Genomic DNA, 19,008 nt, shown 5'->3' on the forward strand with positions numbered 1-19,008 from the left:
GAAAAGAAGAGAGGCAGGTCTACATAGGACCTTGGGTAGGTTAATAGCAGAGTAAGAGTTAAAGTAAGCATAGAGCAGAGTAAAGGAAGAAAACTTAAAACGTTGCATATGCTTAGTTTCCCTAGGAATCTTCGATAGGCTGATCAATAGCAGATTGAAGAACCTGACAGAATACCAGAGGGTCCGGAACAGTCTCTTCTGTTTCTTTGTTGTTATTTTATCCAATTTCCCCCTTCCCCCCTTCTGATTAGTTGGAGTTACGATGTCATTCTCACTCTGACTGATCAGAGGGTGGAGTCGGGAAGCTAGCATCTTCTGTTCCTGTGCAAGTATCAAGGAAACCGAGTTTGGTAAGCAAGTGGTCTCTGACACCGGCAAGGAATTCCACAATTGAGGCGCTAGGCGTCTGAAAGAACGGCCTCCGATACGGACTCGCCGAATACCAGGAACGGCTGCCAAGGCCAGCGAAGCTGACCTAAGTGATCTAGATGGCTGGTAGAAGACCAGCCGCTTACTGATATACTTCGCGCCAGTTCCGTGGAGAGCTTTAAAGGCCAGCGTGAGCGTCTTAAAAACAATACGTTTCCGAATAGGAAGCCAGTGGAGAGTTTTCAGAAGATCTTTAGCACTGGCTCTCCGAGGAAGGCCAAAAATGGCGCGCGCGGACGAATTTTGGACTGTTTGTAGACGTGATAGGAGATACTCCGGAAGTCCGAGATTAACGCGTTAGATAGTCCAGGCGAGAGCCTATAAGTGCCTGCACAGTGATTTTTCTATGGCCAAGGGAGAGCAACGGAAGAAATTTCCTGAGCATCTCAAGAATGACAAAACATTTACCAACTAGGCCAAGAATCTGGGGCTTCAAAGTGAGGCATTTGTCAATCATTACTCCTAGATTCTTGGCTGTGGCAGAAGCGGCGGAGGGAGGAGACATAGCGGCAGGCCACCAAGCCTTCCACCTAGGGTCCGAAAGGCAGCCAAAAAAGAGCACCTCTGATTTGTCCGAGTTGCACTTGAGGCTGTTTAGCTGGAACCATTTGAACACAGCCTCAAGGCAACCTTTAATACTCTCTCCATCAAAATCAGCGCCCTTCATGCAAGAGAAGAGGAGCTGGGTGTCATCCACATATGAAACGATCCGGACACCGTATGACTCTGCCAGTGTCGCCAAAGGGGCCATAAAGATGTTAAAGAGAGTAGGGCTCAAAATTGAGCCCTGAGGAACTCCTACCGCCAATGGCGGCACTACGGCAGAGTACGGAGTGGCCCAGACCGTTTGACGGCGGTCCTCTAGAAAGGACTCTAACCAGCTGAACACCGTCCCCCGCAGACCAATCTCACTGAGTCTTGAAAGGAGACCGCAGTGGGGGACGGTGTCGAAGGCCGCCGAGAGATCCAGCATTACCAGCATCACCTTTCCCCCCGAATCCAGAACCTCCTTGATTGCCTCCGTAACTTCTAATAGAGCAGTCTCCGTGCTCATGTTAGTGCGGAAGCCGGACTGGGTGTTATGCAGGATGTTGTTGGTCTCAAGGAAGTTGGAGAGGGAGAGTGGACATGCTTCTCCACGACCTTGGCAAATGCTGGAAGGAGCGAGATGGGCCTATAATTGGCATGTACCAACGGATCCAGTTTAGGCTTTTTAAGAAGCGGCAAAATAAGAGCCTGCTTCCAAGCCAAAGGGACCACTCCCGTGCTGAGTGAAAGGTTAAGCACAGGATCAATTAGAGCATTAATAGCTTGTGCTGATTTTGCGAGAAATTTGGCTGGACAAGGGTCCAGAGGGGAACCTGATTTTAATTTAGTCAGAAGATCCAATGATGCTGACAGAGAGAGAGAGGGGAAGTTAAAGAGGGTAGGGCCGTCGGTAGCAAGGGGCGAAGAGGGGAGAGCCGTAGTACCGGGAGGTACCGCTGCATCAGAAAGTAAAAAAAGAGTCCTGAATGGACTTGATTTTATTCAAAATTCAATAAAAAAAAATACAGTAATTCTAAGGACTAATCCAAAATTCATACCAAAGGTGCCTTCGGATTTTCATTTAAATGAGCCAGTGATTCTCAAGACTTTCTTTCCTCAGCCTTCTACGCCGGCGGAAAGGACACTTCATTCATTGGATGTGCAGCGGTGCTTGAAATTTTATCTGGACCGCACTAAAGAATTTCACTTGATGGATCTCCAGTGCCGTACAGTACTCTCATTCTGCAGCGGGCAAGCCTCTAGAAGGCAGAGTTAGGGCACACTCGACAAGGTCCATGGCTTCCTCTACGGCTCTCTTTGCGGGAGTTCAGATTAAATACATTTGCAGGGCTGCAACTTGGAGTAGCACGCACATCTTCACAAGACATTACTGCCTGGAGACCTCGGCACAAGAAGACACAGCTGTAGGCCAAGCAGTCCTGAGGAACCTCTGTCATTGAGTGGTGAGCTTTCCTTTCTTCCCTCCTTCCTTTTCTTACTGTTACTTGTACATTTTACTATGTGTTCTTTATGTGATTGCACTGTTGATTAAGGTTTTACTTTAAAAAAAATAAAAAATAAAGTAATGGAGGAAGGGATGTTAATGAGGGAGCAGAATGTGCTTTCTGACTGCTAGCTACTCTGATACAAGCTATGGGAATCTATGAAAGTTCCAGTACTGGAGTAAGAAAACAAGTTACTTACCTGTAACTTTGTTTCTCCAGTATTGATAACTTTCATGATTACCATGCGCCCACCCGCCTCCCCTGGAAAAGGTCAGCCCTCAGCAAGTTTTGGTTATACTGTTACACATCGGCTACGAAAATCTTAGGCTCTGAGGTTCTCTCTGGAAGTTTCTATGGGGTGAGGCTAATCTGATTGGCTGTTGCTTTGCTTTGGTCTCTTTTGCTAAAAGAGGTGGATGTGCTACAAAAGGGAATGAGGCCTAGGCCTTTTTCTTTCTCTTTTGTACCTACTGCTATGTTATTTTGTTTACCGAGACTCCCATTCCGACGACGGGGAATGATACAAGCTATGGGAATCTATGAAAGTTACCAATACTGGAGAACCAAAGTTACAGGCAAGTAACTTATTTTCTTACAAACCCTGATTTATTGATTGATGAGCAAGGCCGCAGTATTGTCACTGGCTAAAGGCAGTGGTAGTCTTCGATATTTGAACAAGGAAAGGAAAAAGGCTGTTCTGCAAAATGTTCTCATGTAAAAGGGGTGGCGTTTTCTCAGACTTGCCTCTTGACATTGGACTCGGAGTAATTAAAAAATGAGCAATCTGAGGATAAATATCCGCCAACAGAGAAGTTAAATTACTTCTGTCAGCCTTTTTCTAGTGGATACTATCTCTGCCCACAGATTTCTCATTGCCCTCAATTTCCAAATCTTAGGGAAGTGAATATGGTAAAAACTAGCAAAAAAAATTTAAATTAATAAATAATTAGCAGTGATGTCCTGTTTTCTCCCATTATACTTCCCTGTTGCTTCTGTGCTGCTTAGAAGACTGGAGGGAACTGATGCCAGGGGCACAGCTGGTGCATTTAGAGATTTGAAAATCACATACAATGCAACAGAATATGTGTGTAGCTCAAGCCACATTTGCACCACCTAGCACCATAAGGGAGTTAGATAAAAGTGTGGATGCAGTTTGACTCCTGGAGAGGAAATTTAAAGACGAGAAATATCTGGGAATATGTAGTATATTGTATCAAAAAAAGGGGGGGGTAGCAAGAGGGTATGACCAGGTTCACCCTCCTAGTATTTAGCAATGAACAAAAAACTTTTGCGGAGACAAAAGTCAAAAAACCTGGCCTAGGTCATATTCATAACGCTCATTGCGGTTGGAATAACTGTGAAGTGAAAAAAAGGAAGAAAAAAAGAAAAATTATATTCATCATTGGGGCCATCCCAGTCCGCTGCGGGCTGAGGCATGCTGCGACTTGCGAACTACATAGGAGCACTATTTGTGATGGACTATGTGTGGTGTAGGGAGTGAAAAGTGGATGCGGAGTGGTATATGGTTGGTGGTTTAAAAATACCTTCCTAGTGAGCTGTAAATAATTTATTCTGGCTCCTTGGTGGTATATTAAAAATGGGGTAGAGAAATAGGGTCCTACTAATAATGAGTGAGGTATGCCTATTTACTTAGCCAACATGTTTCGAGATTCCCCTATCTCTTCGTCAGGGCTACAACCGGGACCAGCCCTGTGTACCACACTCCTAAGTGCTGTAATAAGAATTAAAGTGAATAAAAAACTCAGAGATTAATGCTGCAATAATAAAGCATGCATAAGTACATACGTCTTAATGGTTCACGTTGTACATTGATATGGGACCTAACTTAGCCCCATGGTCTACGGAGGAATGCTTGAATCCTGCCTCAATTTGATTTCCAGGATTACGAAGTTCTGTGACCTACGGAGATGTACTACTGAAGTTAAGTAACTTGTTCTATTACTTAGGGGTGTTTCTAAAACTATGAGTGTATTTTGCGTAGTTCTCATTCAACAATAGAAATTTTAATTTTCTGTCTTGCTGACCAAAGTTAACTAGATTGCATTTATGTATTCTGTTCTAAACATATTTTCCTTATTGAAACAGTGTGCTGATTTGGGACTGTAGATATGACAATGCAGATCAGAAGCTCTGCTACAATAGTGACGCCAACACATCTTTTTTGTTCAATATAAAAGTTAATACAGAAGAAAATGCTTAGAGATGCTGTCGATGGTTTCTCGTAAAGTATCCGTCTTTGCTTTTATATAGGTTCACCTACATCCTAAAAGGCAGAGTCACAAGTACAACCCAGTGTCCCTTCCAAAAGACCTCTCCGAGCGTGACTGGAGACGTGGCTGTATGCCTTGCCAGAAGATGGACTTATTTGCAGTACTCTGCATAGAAACAAGCCACTATGTAGCTTTTGTAAAGTATGGGAAAGAAGATGGTGCCTGGTTATTTTTTGACAGCATGGCAGATCGAGATGGTATTTATCTCTTTCATTATTTTACTTCCTAGACAGAAAGTGTTGAAATACATAATAATGTTCTCTCCTAAATGAACTTATGATTTTTTTGTATTTGTATTTGACTGTAATAAATCTGCCTCCTAAAACTAGCCTTATTTCAATGTTGATCCAAGACTACTGAAAGGTCCAAGTGCTACACCTGATCTCATCATTTTGAGAAATCTTCCATTATATAATAGTTTAATTTGTTTGCCCACAAACCAAAATGTTATTATATTTAACTTTAAGTCCTCTCCTCTCTGTATTTAACCATATATGTTCGTGCACCTATGTAGATTCCTTGTTTCCCACCAAGAAAGAAAATCTGTTAACTCAACTAAATTTCATCAACTAAACCTTATTCATAGCATCACAAAGGAAACTAACATAGACTGGAGGCTAGAATCTGATAAGTTTGATAGTTTTGGTCTACAGTCTTGTCCGAGGCCATAATTCCTGAACTCTGGAGGTGGTGCCATCATGCAGGTCATCCATGAATTCCTGGTTGCTTTTGGTGTGCGTGTTATTGTTTCTATGACTGTTTTGCTAGCTGTGGATTGTGGTCTTATTTTCATAACTTGGAAATAACAGTGCTTTTTCAGTTTTATTGCAACCATAATTGCACTTTACTGCGGTTCTAAAGTGATTTTCTAAGATTTTGTTTAAACGTATCTTAACGTGGTGTAACCATAGCCAACAATAACTAAACGTATTTTTTAAAAAATATTTTTCTATGATTTTTATTTTAAATATACGAGGAGAATGTCAATGTGATGTGTGTCACTCCTTGGTTTAATCTAGGGAAACAGTTGTCCAACTACGATGGGTATTCACTTTTTTGTGATTTTTGGGTGCCACTGGGTAGACCCCTCCTGACCTTGAGGGAGCCGTATTTATACGATATGGGGATGCAGTGTCGAACCAAACGGCACTGTGCCCTTGGTGGCACTCCTATGGAGACATGGTCTCTCTTTAGTATTCAATGTTAACACGTAATAAGTCACTATCTGTTGTAGTTCATCAGGTAGTTTATTCAATAAAGTTCAATCCAGATTCAATTAATCAGGATATAACCCAAATCAAAAAATCATTTGTTCAATAATACATCTTTAGTAAATCCTCCGATTGTCAAAGTGCGTCCCAATGCATTTCGGGCCTTGTGCCCTTCATCAGGGGACTCGTACACAATCTGTAAGTAATCAAATGTATTACAATCAGGAGTGGGAACTCCGCCTCAAAACATCGTAAACAGTATGAAATGGTGTGACTTTCGTGATTCTAAGTCAAAGGTGAAATTAAGAAACCATGGAAAATGAGTGCTCAATGGCTGTTATCAGTTCGTGGGTGAAGCGTGAGGTGCGCGTTAAAAAATGGGTGCTCGGTTGTGCACTGATAGATATGTAAGTGTGTCTCATGCTGAAGAGCTTAAGTCAAAAGGATATATACGCGGTGGAAGCCGGGTGATGTTATGTCGCCGATATTCATTCCGAAGGGTCAGACTCTAGAGGTACGTGCTCGATAGATAGTACACGGGTGAAGAATGTCACAAGCCAGGTGATGTAATATCGCCGGTATTAAAAGGTTTCTATGGAAAGCCGTTTAAGAAGACAGTGAAACGGGCGGTGAACCGCCAGGTGGTTAGTCTTACCGGGGAAAGATGCGGGTTGCATGGATTCGTGCTGGCGTCTTCGGGGTGTGTGTGTGAACTCGCCGTGCTACAGTTAAAATAATTCCCGAAGGGTAAATGGAAAGAGGACTATCGGGATGTCCGCCATGTTGGAGTGGTGATACACCTCCGTGGAGGGAAAGTTACCAGGTGTTCGAATGTATACCAAATCCGAGTAACTGTGTAGAGAGTGTATGCCAAAACCGGGTGACAGTGTAACGACGGGTCAGAAAAATGGTCGAAGCCACCCTCATAAGGTCACTCACCAGGTTCGTTTATTAGGGGGCTAGTGTTCGTGGGGCGGGTGATAATAACGTTTGTGGTGGAAAAAAAAAAAGGAGACCTACTTCCATGTTAGACGCGGTGCGAGTTAAATGTGAGACAAATAGCGTAGGAAAGGAAGTCTGTTGAAGAATAACATTTCCTGCAAGTTAAGGATCATGTGTACAATTTCTAGAAAGTGAAACAAAGCAATGGAAACGATGTTAATGAATCCTGGATCTTATGTATAATTCCATGGTATGGGGGGGAAAAAAAGAAACAAACAATAAATACAATAAATGCAACGGGGTGTATAAGGGTGGTTCATGAAATATTAAAGAAAATAACTGTACTCCATCCTGTCATTCAGACCTTTGGGATGGCAGGCATCGAGTCTCTTAATCCAAGTAATTTTGCGCTTTAAAAGTCTCTTCCTGTTATTAATCCCCTGTCTGACAGGTACAATCTCCAAAACAAGGAATCTAAGTGGCATCAGTAAACTTTAGTAAACAACCTTTTCACAAGAACTCCTATTACTGCAACACGTTTATATGTATTAGTATTGCCATGTATGTCAGTTTTCTTCACCTTCTTTAAAAGCACGGTTTTATGGTGCTTCTACTACACTTGTCTCATTTTCTGGTGTCACTGTGTCTAACGTGTTCCCAGTGTACTTCAGCTTTTCGTGTCTTCAGTTAGTAAATGTGTTGTGTTGTGTTGTGTGATTTTTAAAAGTTGTGCTACATTAAACCTTTTAAAAGGATCACTTTACTATAGTATTTTTCCTTACTTTGAATACCAATCAATATATATATGTGGCAAGCTGCAATTATTCCTATTAACTGCAGGCAAGCTGTTACAGCACGTATAACAACAAGGGATCCCTCTTACAGGGGGAGATGTGGGCATCAACCACTGAGGTGATGAAACATACAAAACAGAGGCATTCTATTCAGGGGTCACTTTCCCTGTAGAAGATGCCAATACACAAACATTTCATACATACACTCTAGCAGCATAACAAGCCCAAAATATGGCTTATGAAGATTTAGAAGTACAATTAACATTTCGGAAACATCAGAACTATTCCAAGGCAGACCATATCCATCACTGCAAAAACTATGTCCCTTCAGCAATAAAGAGACCTGGCCAGTCCTAGCCAGCTATGCTCCATACCCATAATTAGCACCATTAAATGTTGCAGACCTCCGTGCTTTTTACGCAGACTATACAAACATTTAATACAGTTCATTATGCAACCCTAGCGAGGGCTGTTCAATCTGAGCAGCCACATTTAGTCGTGCCTGCAATGAGAACAGTAACACAATTATGGTTAAAATTCCCACCAGACAAGAGGAAATTCTGTTCTGGATTGCACATAAAGCAAACCACTTGAAGTAGTAATGCCCTATAAGGGACTCCAAGACAAACCTAGAATTCTCACTATGTGCCTACCACTAGGGATCGTTCCCCCAGTGGATAAATGTACCACCTGGGACAGTCTTTCCTGCCATCTATACCATAACTCATGAAAAACAACACAGGAGTGACTTCGTGAAAAGTCCTAATCCACGTGATACTGACTGTTCCACTAGTATACCATCCGGTACGTAGCTTATCCCCTGGAGACGACAGTTTACACAGGAGGAATTCTATTCTTTTTGAAGGACCCTCACTCACCACTAGTTGGTGACATGCTTCATCATCGGGTCCCCGCTAGGGTGACCGAATATCACCCTAGCGTGCTACAACGCCTGATTACAGCGGAGCGGGATGTGGTGAGTGGAACAGTGCCCAAATTAGAGGTGACTATACGTGGTGTGTTGGTGCAAATTAAAAAATGCGTAGGTTGTAACCAGTTCAAAATTTGTTTTAATAATGGTCAACCCGCATTGGTTAAAAATCATTAGTGAGTGGACTAAGCAAGGTTCTGAGTTAGGGAACCCGAGTCCTAAAAATTGGTCGACATGTTTCTGCTGTTTTTTTAGTGCTTTTTGCTCAGCATTCTTCAGGACCTAATAACTAGTCCTCCGGTGGTAACGTACCGGATGGTATACTAGTGGAACAGTCAGTATCACGTGGATTAGGACTAAGACACAATACACAAGGGGAGTATCAGCTTATCCAAACCATTACCACTTAACCAGTGGAACTGAGGTTGCATTTCTCCCATGTTCTTTCAATTTTTTCACTTTTTTCACGAAGTCACTCCTTTGTTGTTTTTCATGAATTAGCCTGGGGTCTAGGAGTGTCTACCCTCTCTCTCTCTTGTTGCTGATATACAGACAACATCTATACCATAACACCATCTATAACTAGTTTGCCTGAAGTTCTAAAACAGATTCAAAATGAATACAGGGCTGACCCCTGCCCTGGATTTGTGGATGTAATTAATTGGCAATATTGCCACAGTTGCCTCTATTATTTTAAGTAATATTAAAGGATAGGCAGCATCGCACGCAGTACGCCAATGCCTCGCACAGGTTCCCGTTGCAAACCAAGAGCACGGATTACCAAAAATTATTGCTGAAACCTATACATCTCCAGGTCAAGATCATTTGGAAGCCAAACCAAATAAGCCACAACTCAAGGAGTAATTCTGAAAAAGATAATACCAAACAGTCAATTAAAGAAAATGTTGGGACAAACAGAAAAGAAAAGAAAAAACAAGCCTACTGAAAACGTTATAACCGTGGCTCACTTAAACAGCCTGATGGGTATCAGTACTCTGATACACATCCTTCTCGTTCCTTTCAGCACTGACAAATGCTTGGGAGAGGGGGACGACCGGAGCGCAGGCAAGAAGAGTGCGTGTAATTGAGAAAGGACACAACACTCAACTGACATTATCATTAATAAGGAAGAAAAACTTTCACAACAAAAACCCCAGCTCAGAAAGAAGAAATTGTCCGGTATTTCCACTAAATATGCCACACATATAAGATCTACAGGTGGATCCTGACCGAAACAAGAAAAAAACGGTCACCCAGGCCATTGTCAGCAGCAGGCTAGACTACGGCAACTCCCGCTAGGAAGGAGCCTCTGCAAAACTCCTGAAACGACTACAATGCATACAGAATGCCTCCGCACGCATGATCCTCTACATCCCTCGCCACCGCCACATCACACCCCACCTAAAAGACCTGCACTGGCTTCCTGTCAACAAGAGGATCACCTTCAAGCTCCTCACCCACGCACACAAAGCACTCCACAACACCGGACCGACATACCTCAACAGCCGATTCACCTTCTATACCCCGAACCGCAAGCTCCGCACCGCTGACCTCGCCCTCGCCACCGTACCCCGCATCCGAAGAGCGAACTCCGGCGGCAGATCGTTCTCCCGCCTCGCCACCAAAACCTGGAACACCCTCCCCATCCTCCTACGGCAGACCTAGGACCTCCTCCCCTTCAGGAGGCTACTCAAGACCTGGCTTTTCGAGCAGTAGCAGCACCCCTCAGTGCCTTGAGACCCTGTCATAAAGGAAAAACCATTTACTCAGGCGAAACTCATAATTGCTGTTACTCTAATTCCAACCTTAGAGACGGTCACCAAGGCATGCATTCCTAACGCGAAAGACTTACATCCTAGATGGATACTTTATGCCACCTCCTTAACATCTTCTGATGTTGACCATGTGTTTAACCCCACTTTACAACCACAAGAATTCTTCCAATATGAAGAATATCTCAGTGAGATTATATCTCTTGATCAGTATGACTATACCATATGTGCGGATGGTTCAGCCCAGCCACATTTGGAACTAAACAACAATATTCTGGTGCATGCGCAGCAGTACACACTGTCCTGAGAAATGGAGAATTGCATCCTCTTAAACCTTTTACACAATCCTTAGGAGATTGTACCGCTCAGCTGGCTGAAATCAAAGCTTTACCTCTGGCACTAGAGGATACAGATCCTGAATTCCCCACACTCAGTGTGTGATTCGTATTACTGACACCAGTCTTATAATGCGCTTTTACATTAATAGCGCTGGAATGGATTCAGATATTCAAAATGAAACGAAAATGAAATTACTTTGGGGAAAGGTGGCACATGTTAAAGAATGTTTGCCACGCGCTCATGCATTTCATACACTGAGTCATCAGGGCTTTGGAATATACGTTTCAGGGAATTCACTGGCTGATGAAGCCGCAAAAGCAGCGGTTCAGACTGCTTTATTAGCTGCAATTACTTGTTCACACATGAGTGGATGGAGACATCATGGTTGCAGGTAATGGGTTGCTTCACGAAGTGACAAGCCATTACCTGAAAGAATTCCAGCAAAATACTCCTATCTACTGAATGCCCAAAACATTTGTTTTGCTTGCACTCCCAGAGTAGGGGGATCTAGTGATGCCTGATCAAGACCGCATAGCTGCTTATGAGGGGTTAGCGCCTGCCCATGCAGTTGTGGCGGTTACAGTTTACCTACTACAAAAATGCTATTGGTTGCATGATCTTTACAGACAAAGCAATATACCCTCAGCTGTGACATTAGTCAGCAAATTTAAAGTTCCACCTCAGCTCGCCCACCTTAGACACCTCTCTTGGTTCAAACAAACCCTTGACATGTGTCTATCCGGACCACTGCGGACCTGTAAATTTAGGTGGTTCGTTTTAACTTAATCTATTGGCAGTGGATTCATGTTCTAGATTTCTGTGGGAATGGCCACAGCGATCTACTGCCACTTGAACTGTTAAAACAGATTAGCACCTTTTTATCGGAACATATGCAGTAGCAGCATTCCACTCGGACCAGGCCCAGCATTTGCCTCTAGGGCTTAACAGGATACCATGGCCACCCTGGTTGTTGCTGTCCATTATTACCTCCCCTCCTCTTCAACCCCCCATACCTCCTCATCCGGATGGAATTTCAATAGTGGAAGGCAAAAATAAGTGACTAAAAGCAGTCCTTAACAAGTAGAGTATTAGGTTCAGGTCGTACTTGAGTCCATCACTTGTATGGAGCCCATAGAGCATTAGGTAATCTGCCTAGAAGATTTTTTGACAGCTGGACCCTCTACGATGTCCTATTTAAAGTCCAGATGTATGTTCCAGACCTTGATAACCCTGGCAAAGTGGCAATTGATGAGCCTTTTATAATTAACGTTTTGCTGTCTTACAGGAACTACTAGACTTCTGAGATAAGCGCTCAAGTGAAACTACTAAGCGTTCTGCCATTGACGAAGTTAAGGGAAACCAGCAACTTCCTGCTCGACTCCTCAAGATGGTAATCTAGTTTTAAAGAAGATTACTGACAAAAAGGAGTTTGGCCTATTATAGAGCACCAGTGCCACCAGTCCTTGGCGCTCAAAGTCCAAGAACTGTACTTTTGCCACCTCTTGCTGGTTGTAGAAACGGTTTGTCGCTATAGATCTCATCAACCCACACCATGTGGCCAGTCATACAGAGTAGGCTATGAGGACTCTTGGCTAGTTGAACAAGTTACTTACCTTTGGTAACAATATATCTGTAAGAAACATAGGTTAGTTATAGATTCCTTACCATAGAATTACCCCCAGGTGTCAGACTAAGGTAAGGAATCTATAGCTAACTGTTTCTTTCAGATACCTGTATCATCTCACTACCATCCAGGAAATACCTCTACAAGCATTCAGTATAACAGAAATTGCTAGTCCCCGGCTGGGTAGTCAGATACTGAAGTTTTACTTCTTCCTGTTACCACTAAAACCACATCATATGTGAATTCACAGTATTTGACTGCTACTACTAACAACATATGTGTTTATTGGCAGCCACTTTTAGAGGTGCCTAACAGTTCAACTTTACCCCTTGAGGTCACTGTTTTTGCACAGACTGCCTCTGTTTATCTTCCTGACATTGATGATTTTTCTTCAGATTCATCACATACTTCATAGCAATATCAGTATTTGTTTTCTGGATGAAACAGACTTATCTGATCCCACCATGGTCCTATATATGAATTTCCATTTCACTGATTTTCCTATTCATTTGGATTGGATTTGTTACAATTTTCTTTTTGCTCCTAAATGGACATCTACCAGAAAGATTTGCTGTTGAACTGGTAGCTGAGGTATTGAAGTCTCATTCTTCTTACCATAAACTGCGAAGAGACCTGTCCCTTTTAAACACTTCTGTATTTCCTGTCCTTGATGGAATTGATGGGCATAAGGTCCCAATTGATATGTTTGGTCCTACAGAAACATTACAAATTCCTTATGTATGCAAAGTGTGAGTGGACGACATTATCACTCCTCATAGTATTTCTGAAGACTGGGATGCGACCACTTTTAAAAGCATGCTTTATGAACTCGAATCTTATACAGTATTTGACACTAAAGACTTGTATTTAAATTCTGGTTAAATGTTTTGTTATCATCACTGCACACCATTATTTCCACAGAGCTAGTACTCCACATGCAGTTTTCAATGACACTCAATGGAAACATTGCTCAACATACCAGTGGGTAGGTCAAAAACATACTTGCAAAAGTTTGCATATTTTTCTGGTAACAAGCCTTTAGACCTAGTTTCTTCTTATTATAAGCTTATCCCTTCCCCAGCGTTCTCAAACAAAGTTAATTTATTCAGATTCATTAATTTCCCAGCTGGCTATACAAGGCTGTGAATTTTGCAAAGAATGCATTGACTTAAAAGAAATTTTGAGAACTTGAAACTGGCACGTCCAATGCAATGATGCTTTGTTTCAAGCTTGTCTGATCCCTAGACAGATGATCTTTCTGAACAAGAGAGTGCAGCAAACTACCTGCCTGGGTTTTGCTAAAAATTAAAGACATGAACATACCCACCATTCCCCCCCCACCCCACCGCACTTTTTGCCATTTGGCAACACTTTGCAAATTTCACAGAAGAACAGCTCAATAATATGATACAGAGTGTTACATATAATTCTTCACTTTCCGGTTTAGATGGGTAGTTAGTGTGGCCAGTTGACAGTAATGGTTCTCATGCACATTTTTTAAGCACCTCAATGGGTTTTAAAGCAAGCAGGCCAGACCCCAGATACTTGCAGTCACAACATTCAGTAGTGGTTACTACCTATTGTGTAGGAAAGTTAGGCCAGCAATGGTTATAACATTCAACTTTATCTGCAGTTAAGGAACATTCATTTATCCTTTCTGATGGCCTGGATTTACAAGATTTCTTGCTTGGTCCTAGATCACCATGTTCTAAATGTTTTCTATAAGCCATATAAAATTATATTTGGAAGGTTTCTCAACAGGAAGCTGCTGAAACTTTAAGAGCAATTGACTAGATTAATATGCTGTGGATAATGTCATGACCATATTGTCAACTTGCATTTATTCTTTGAATAATATTGTATCATCTGCATTCGATATAATACATAATGACATCTCTTTCCTCCAACATGGACAAAGTCAGCTAAGATCAATTATGCTTGAGTTGAACATTGTACATTTTAAAATGAAATTGTTTGCACTGGAAATATCTGAATGTGACTAATTTATTTTTGCACACAAAGAATAATGGTGAAAAAAGATGCAACTTACACAATGTTAAGTTAGAACATTTACAAACATTACCCTTTACAGTAGCTGAACCACCATCGGCCATGATAAATTAGTTTATTTTCCTACCAATTCCAATGTTTCAGTTTAAATCTTGTTTGAAACACTTTCAAGCAGGCATATATGCTGTGTTAGGGGAGAGATTTGTTCACAACACTTAGTTTGGCCATTCATTAGTCCGTTAAATTGTGACACTTCATGGAGCATGCAATGCATCAATTGTCAATTTGACGTGTTCTATGAAGGGCATCTCAGCGGCCTTAATTCGGCCAGTGTTCCAATTTTCAAATGGAAGATATTTGGTCCTGAATGAGCAAGGTTGTTGTGGGATGACCTGTTGGAATAATGTGTTGTTCCCACCTACACAATCAGTCAGTGTACTTACCATGTGGCCTTCAATTCCTATTTTTAAAATTAAGTTAAGTCGACTGAAAGCCTTATTGTTTCAATAGGACGTTGGACTTAAATCTGCTAGAGAGACGTTTGATCTGCAAGTTGCTAGGTCTTTGTTATAAATACAATCGTTTATGCACACAAACCTGCTGCAACATTTTGGTGAACTTGTGCACAGCATAATAAATGCTTTAGATACCGCATGAGGGATATACTTTCTAAAAGCGATTGGATCTGGCTGTGACATTCCAGACTATTCAGAGTAAATTCCTTCCTTTATACTGTTTCCAGTGTATTTGGAGGCATTCCACTAGTATTATTTCTGATTGTTGGGATTTTGGTCCTATTTGTTTAGCCCCACAATGGATGTTCCACCTCGAGGCCAAACAGTGGTCTTTGTCCTGTAGGCTGATAAGCGTCACACTAAGTACAGTCAATATTCCACTGTCTATTTTGCACTTTCAAGTGTGCACTGGATCTATGTCTATCAATGCAACTGGTTCATTCTATGGATATGGATCTGCAGGTGTGTCGGTTGATGGCTCATCTTCATTGCTGTCTTATGAGATTACCATGGCTACAGGATGCTTATTATGAGCCATTCCTGGATGCTTCTGTCCTTGGTTTCCTGGATTCTGGCTCCTCCACTGCTGTTACGCTGCCGGCTGGCACACCATCAGCATCTGCTGATTGGGTTGGATATGACCAGATTTGTTCTTTGGAACTTGTGGTCCGGGCCACTCTGGAAACATCATCTGCGGGATACGGCTTACTTCCTGTATCTTATTCACTCTCTGAACATAGAAAATACATACACAGGTATGGAGGGTGGGGTTGGGTTGTCCCAAGAGATTCTTCATAGGGTACTCCTGCTATGCTCTTGCTAGTGTAAGTAGTATTAGAAAGGATTTTAAATATAATTGTATAATCATATAATTACACAATATTGGTTGAGCTGTTTATCTTTTTCACCATTCTTGTAATGCTGGTTACAATGCTGCGTTTCATCCTACTAATAATTTCAGCTCATGCGTTTTATCCAAGAATACAATTGTTTCAATAAATAATTGAAAATCCAATTTCTATTTTTTTTTTTTATCTCCCTTCGGTATGCCTGAGTAACAACGAAAGGGTACCTCTTTTACCACAGTTTACTTGGGGAATTAGAGTGGTCATGGTCTGAGGTTGCAGATACTATATGGTACCCTGTTAAGGTTAGGGGTTCCGATGGGGCACTGTGAGCTAGTTTGGAACTAGACCAAGGTATTCAGATAATGTGTGAGGACTCAGTTACCAAATTCTGACGGTTATGTTGTCCAGATACACAGCCCTACTTAATTCGTAGGAACCGTATGACAGTTGGCCACAGGGCCCATCGTGCCATGGGCAGTCAACCCCCGCTGTCACTGCTGTTCACAGCAGGGTTTGTAAGCATGAACTGATCTACAGCTAGGCCCTGCTGCAAACACACAGTATGGCACCAATGCCCACCTGTGGCCATTAGCCAAGCATAGTAGTAGTGCACTTAAAACTTTTTTTTTTTTTAAAGGATTCACAAATCTTCCTGGATTTCGCTGTCCTGGGCCTTCCCTGAGTCAACAAGATCAGGGTTGAGGTTTCGCAAATCCACCATAAAACTTTTATTTTTTTATTCATATTTACCCTCTAAGTGTACATGGGAATCTAGTATGGGTCACCCTACCCCATTATGCCCTTTGCTTAACATGGTGCTCGGTGCACAATGTTGGGTGTTGGCAGCTGCAAAAATGTGTCTCTGTGGTGGCCGACCAGAGTTCAGCAGATTTGTGAATTGACAATGCTTGACGGGAGAAAAAACTCCCGCATCCGGTAGCGGGCCTTCAACGGGATTAAGTCCATGGAGGGTCTAAGAATTAATGGTCCACATAGCTCTAAGGTTGAACCTTTTCAGGCTCGGACTAAAATGCTTATTTCTGTAATACCACAGAATGGATTTACACCAAACCAAGCAAAGATACTTCCATGAGTTAAGTTCTCTTTGCATGTTGCGTTTGGTATAATTATGCTCAGCATTTTTTCCTGTCTTGTGGAATAAAGATTCCTAAGGGAGCTAAATTGAGAAATGCCTCCTTTAAAATCCGTCCCCCTATTTTCTTTCTCAATTTCTTTTTAGAGTTTGAACATAGATAATAAACCCCCAAATGCCCCCTCCCTTTTTTTACATGGAAAAACTAAGATATGTTATGCACATACAGTAAGGCCACTGGAATGGCGCAACACCGCCATACATTAGCACAAATAGCATCACAGCAGTTCAATATTTATCATAATTCCCATCCCACTTTCACTCAGGATCCTCAGTACCAGTTTGCAGATTATCTCCTTGGGCTTCTTCAACTTCCGCCTGTTGTAATTGAATTTCTAATATGTTCCATTCCATGAGTCCCCCCTGGCCACCCCCTGTGTATTTAAATCTCTGCCGCACTCCACATTCAGCTCGTGCCGATCGGGTACATTTACTGGTCCCCCGTCCTTTAGTGGGTAAACAGCTAGTTATTCACTTCAATGCAGTACATTTTTTGGTCGCCGCAAATCCCACTACCTTGCTCATTACTTTTTTTGTGCTTAGATCGAGGCATGCAACCCAATAAACATAACTTTATTGTCGGTTGCACCAAAATCCTAGTCAGTGCACTTAATGTAGTGATCACCTCTCCCCAATACTGCACCCCCTGGCAAGTCTGCCATGTGTGCATATATGTGCTCACTGTTGGCCTACATTTGGGGCAGTTTTCTGATTTGGCCAGATCCATTCTGTGTAGCCACTGCAGTGTTACATATGTACAGATTTATTGTGGATTAATTTCAACCTTGCATTACAGCTGACCTTCCTGCAATTGCCAAGATCACTCTTCCACTCTCACTCCCCCAATTCCTTCCCCATGTCTCTTGTCACATCACAGTGAGATTTCAACATTGACATATGCCTTTCAGTTTGTGGGACCAGTAGTGAATACAGTTGTGAAATCAATCTACTGCTCCCATATATATCCAACCCCACCATACGCGAGAAAGCAATTGCTGGCCACTCCCCATCTAGCACAGAAGGCTGCATACCCAACCAGTCTACTGTTGTCCTATACATCTCCCATTCATTAGAGGCCATCGTCTTCACCCCTGTGTCTCAGGAAAGCAGGTATCACTGTGCATATCCCCATATGCCAGAGGACCGGCTGTTGAAAATGCATAAACTTGCTCCCTCCTTCCCTGGGCATTTTGATCCTTATAGCTAGGGTGGTTTCCAGTGGCAACTTAGCCCTTTACTTGTAGGATGTTAGGTGGAGCGCCAATAGCCTCACTTGCCCTGACAATCGCTTCATTATCTGAACTATTGGATCTTTGTCCTCATCATTAAACTAAGGGACAACATACTGGAGCTGGGTTGCTTGGTAATAAACTCTGAAGTTCAGTGCCTGCAGGTCTCCACCATCCCACAGAAGCTTCAAAACATCAAGGCATGTCCTTGCTCTTCCTGAACCCCAATATAGCAATCTGACAAGGCCATCCAATCTACAGAAGCAGTCATCTGGCATATGCATCGGCACATATTGCAGGATGTATAAGGTCCTGGGTAGTAAAATCATTTTACTTTTAGCTATTCATCCATGCAACAACAATGAAAAGCTTAGTCATCTGTGCACACTACGCTCCAAGTTAATCTGGAGTGCACCCACATTACATTCATAAATGTCTGTGGTTTTCAAAATCCGATATATGTATAGGTACTTAACCGGGGCTGATTGGAGATGTATATTTGGAGGTTCCTCTCTTTGTGGATATTCTATATTGATGGAATATAGGACTGACTTATTGTAATTCAGCCGAAACCTGAGTGACACACAAGCTCCCAAATCGTACTTTCCATGGCACACCACGCTAGGGTTCCAAATGCTCAATACGAAATCAACTGAGATAAATTCATGTTTGTTGTGTATGCCATCACCCCTATGCCTGGCGTGTATCACCTTTGCCGATGGTTCAATAACCAGGTCAAATATCAGTGGGGCCAGGCGGCACCCCTGCCTCGTCCATCTGTCCACTGCCCAGCTGACTGATAAACTGTAGCCTGCCTTCACTCTCCCCCTACTGTGGGTGAATAGCAAGTCCACCCATCTAAAAAAGTCTGGGCCTAAATCATAGCA

At 42.4% G+C, this 19,008-nt stretch overlaps 1 protein-coding gene across 4 annotated transcripts in view; it reads left to right on the forward strand.

Moving 5' to 3' along the window:
- CYLD (CYLD lysine 63 deubiquitinase) overlaps window positions 1-19,008 on the forward strand; it is a 491,869-nt gene that overhangs the window by 453,521 nt on the left and 19,340 nt on the right. For all 4 annotated transcript variants that reach the window (XM_078670509.1, XM_078670506.1, XM_078670508.1 and 1 more), the window contains one exon: window positions 4,734-4,950. In XM_078670509.1, coding sequence (XP_078526635.1) covers window positions 4,734-4,950 — 217 coding nt within the window. The remainder of the gene's footprint in view (window positions 1-4,733; window positions 4,951-19,008) is intronic.

Source organism: Lissotriton helveticus, chromosome 12 (genome assembly GCF_964261635.1).
Source record: "Lissotriton helveticus chromosome 12, aLisHel1.1, whole genome shotgun sequence".
NCBI lineage: Eukaryota > Metazoa > Chordata > Amphibia > Caudata > Salamandridae > Lissotriton > Lissotriton helveticus.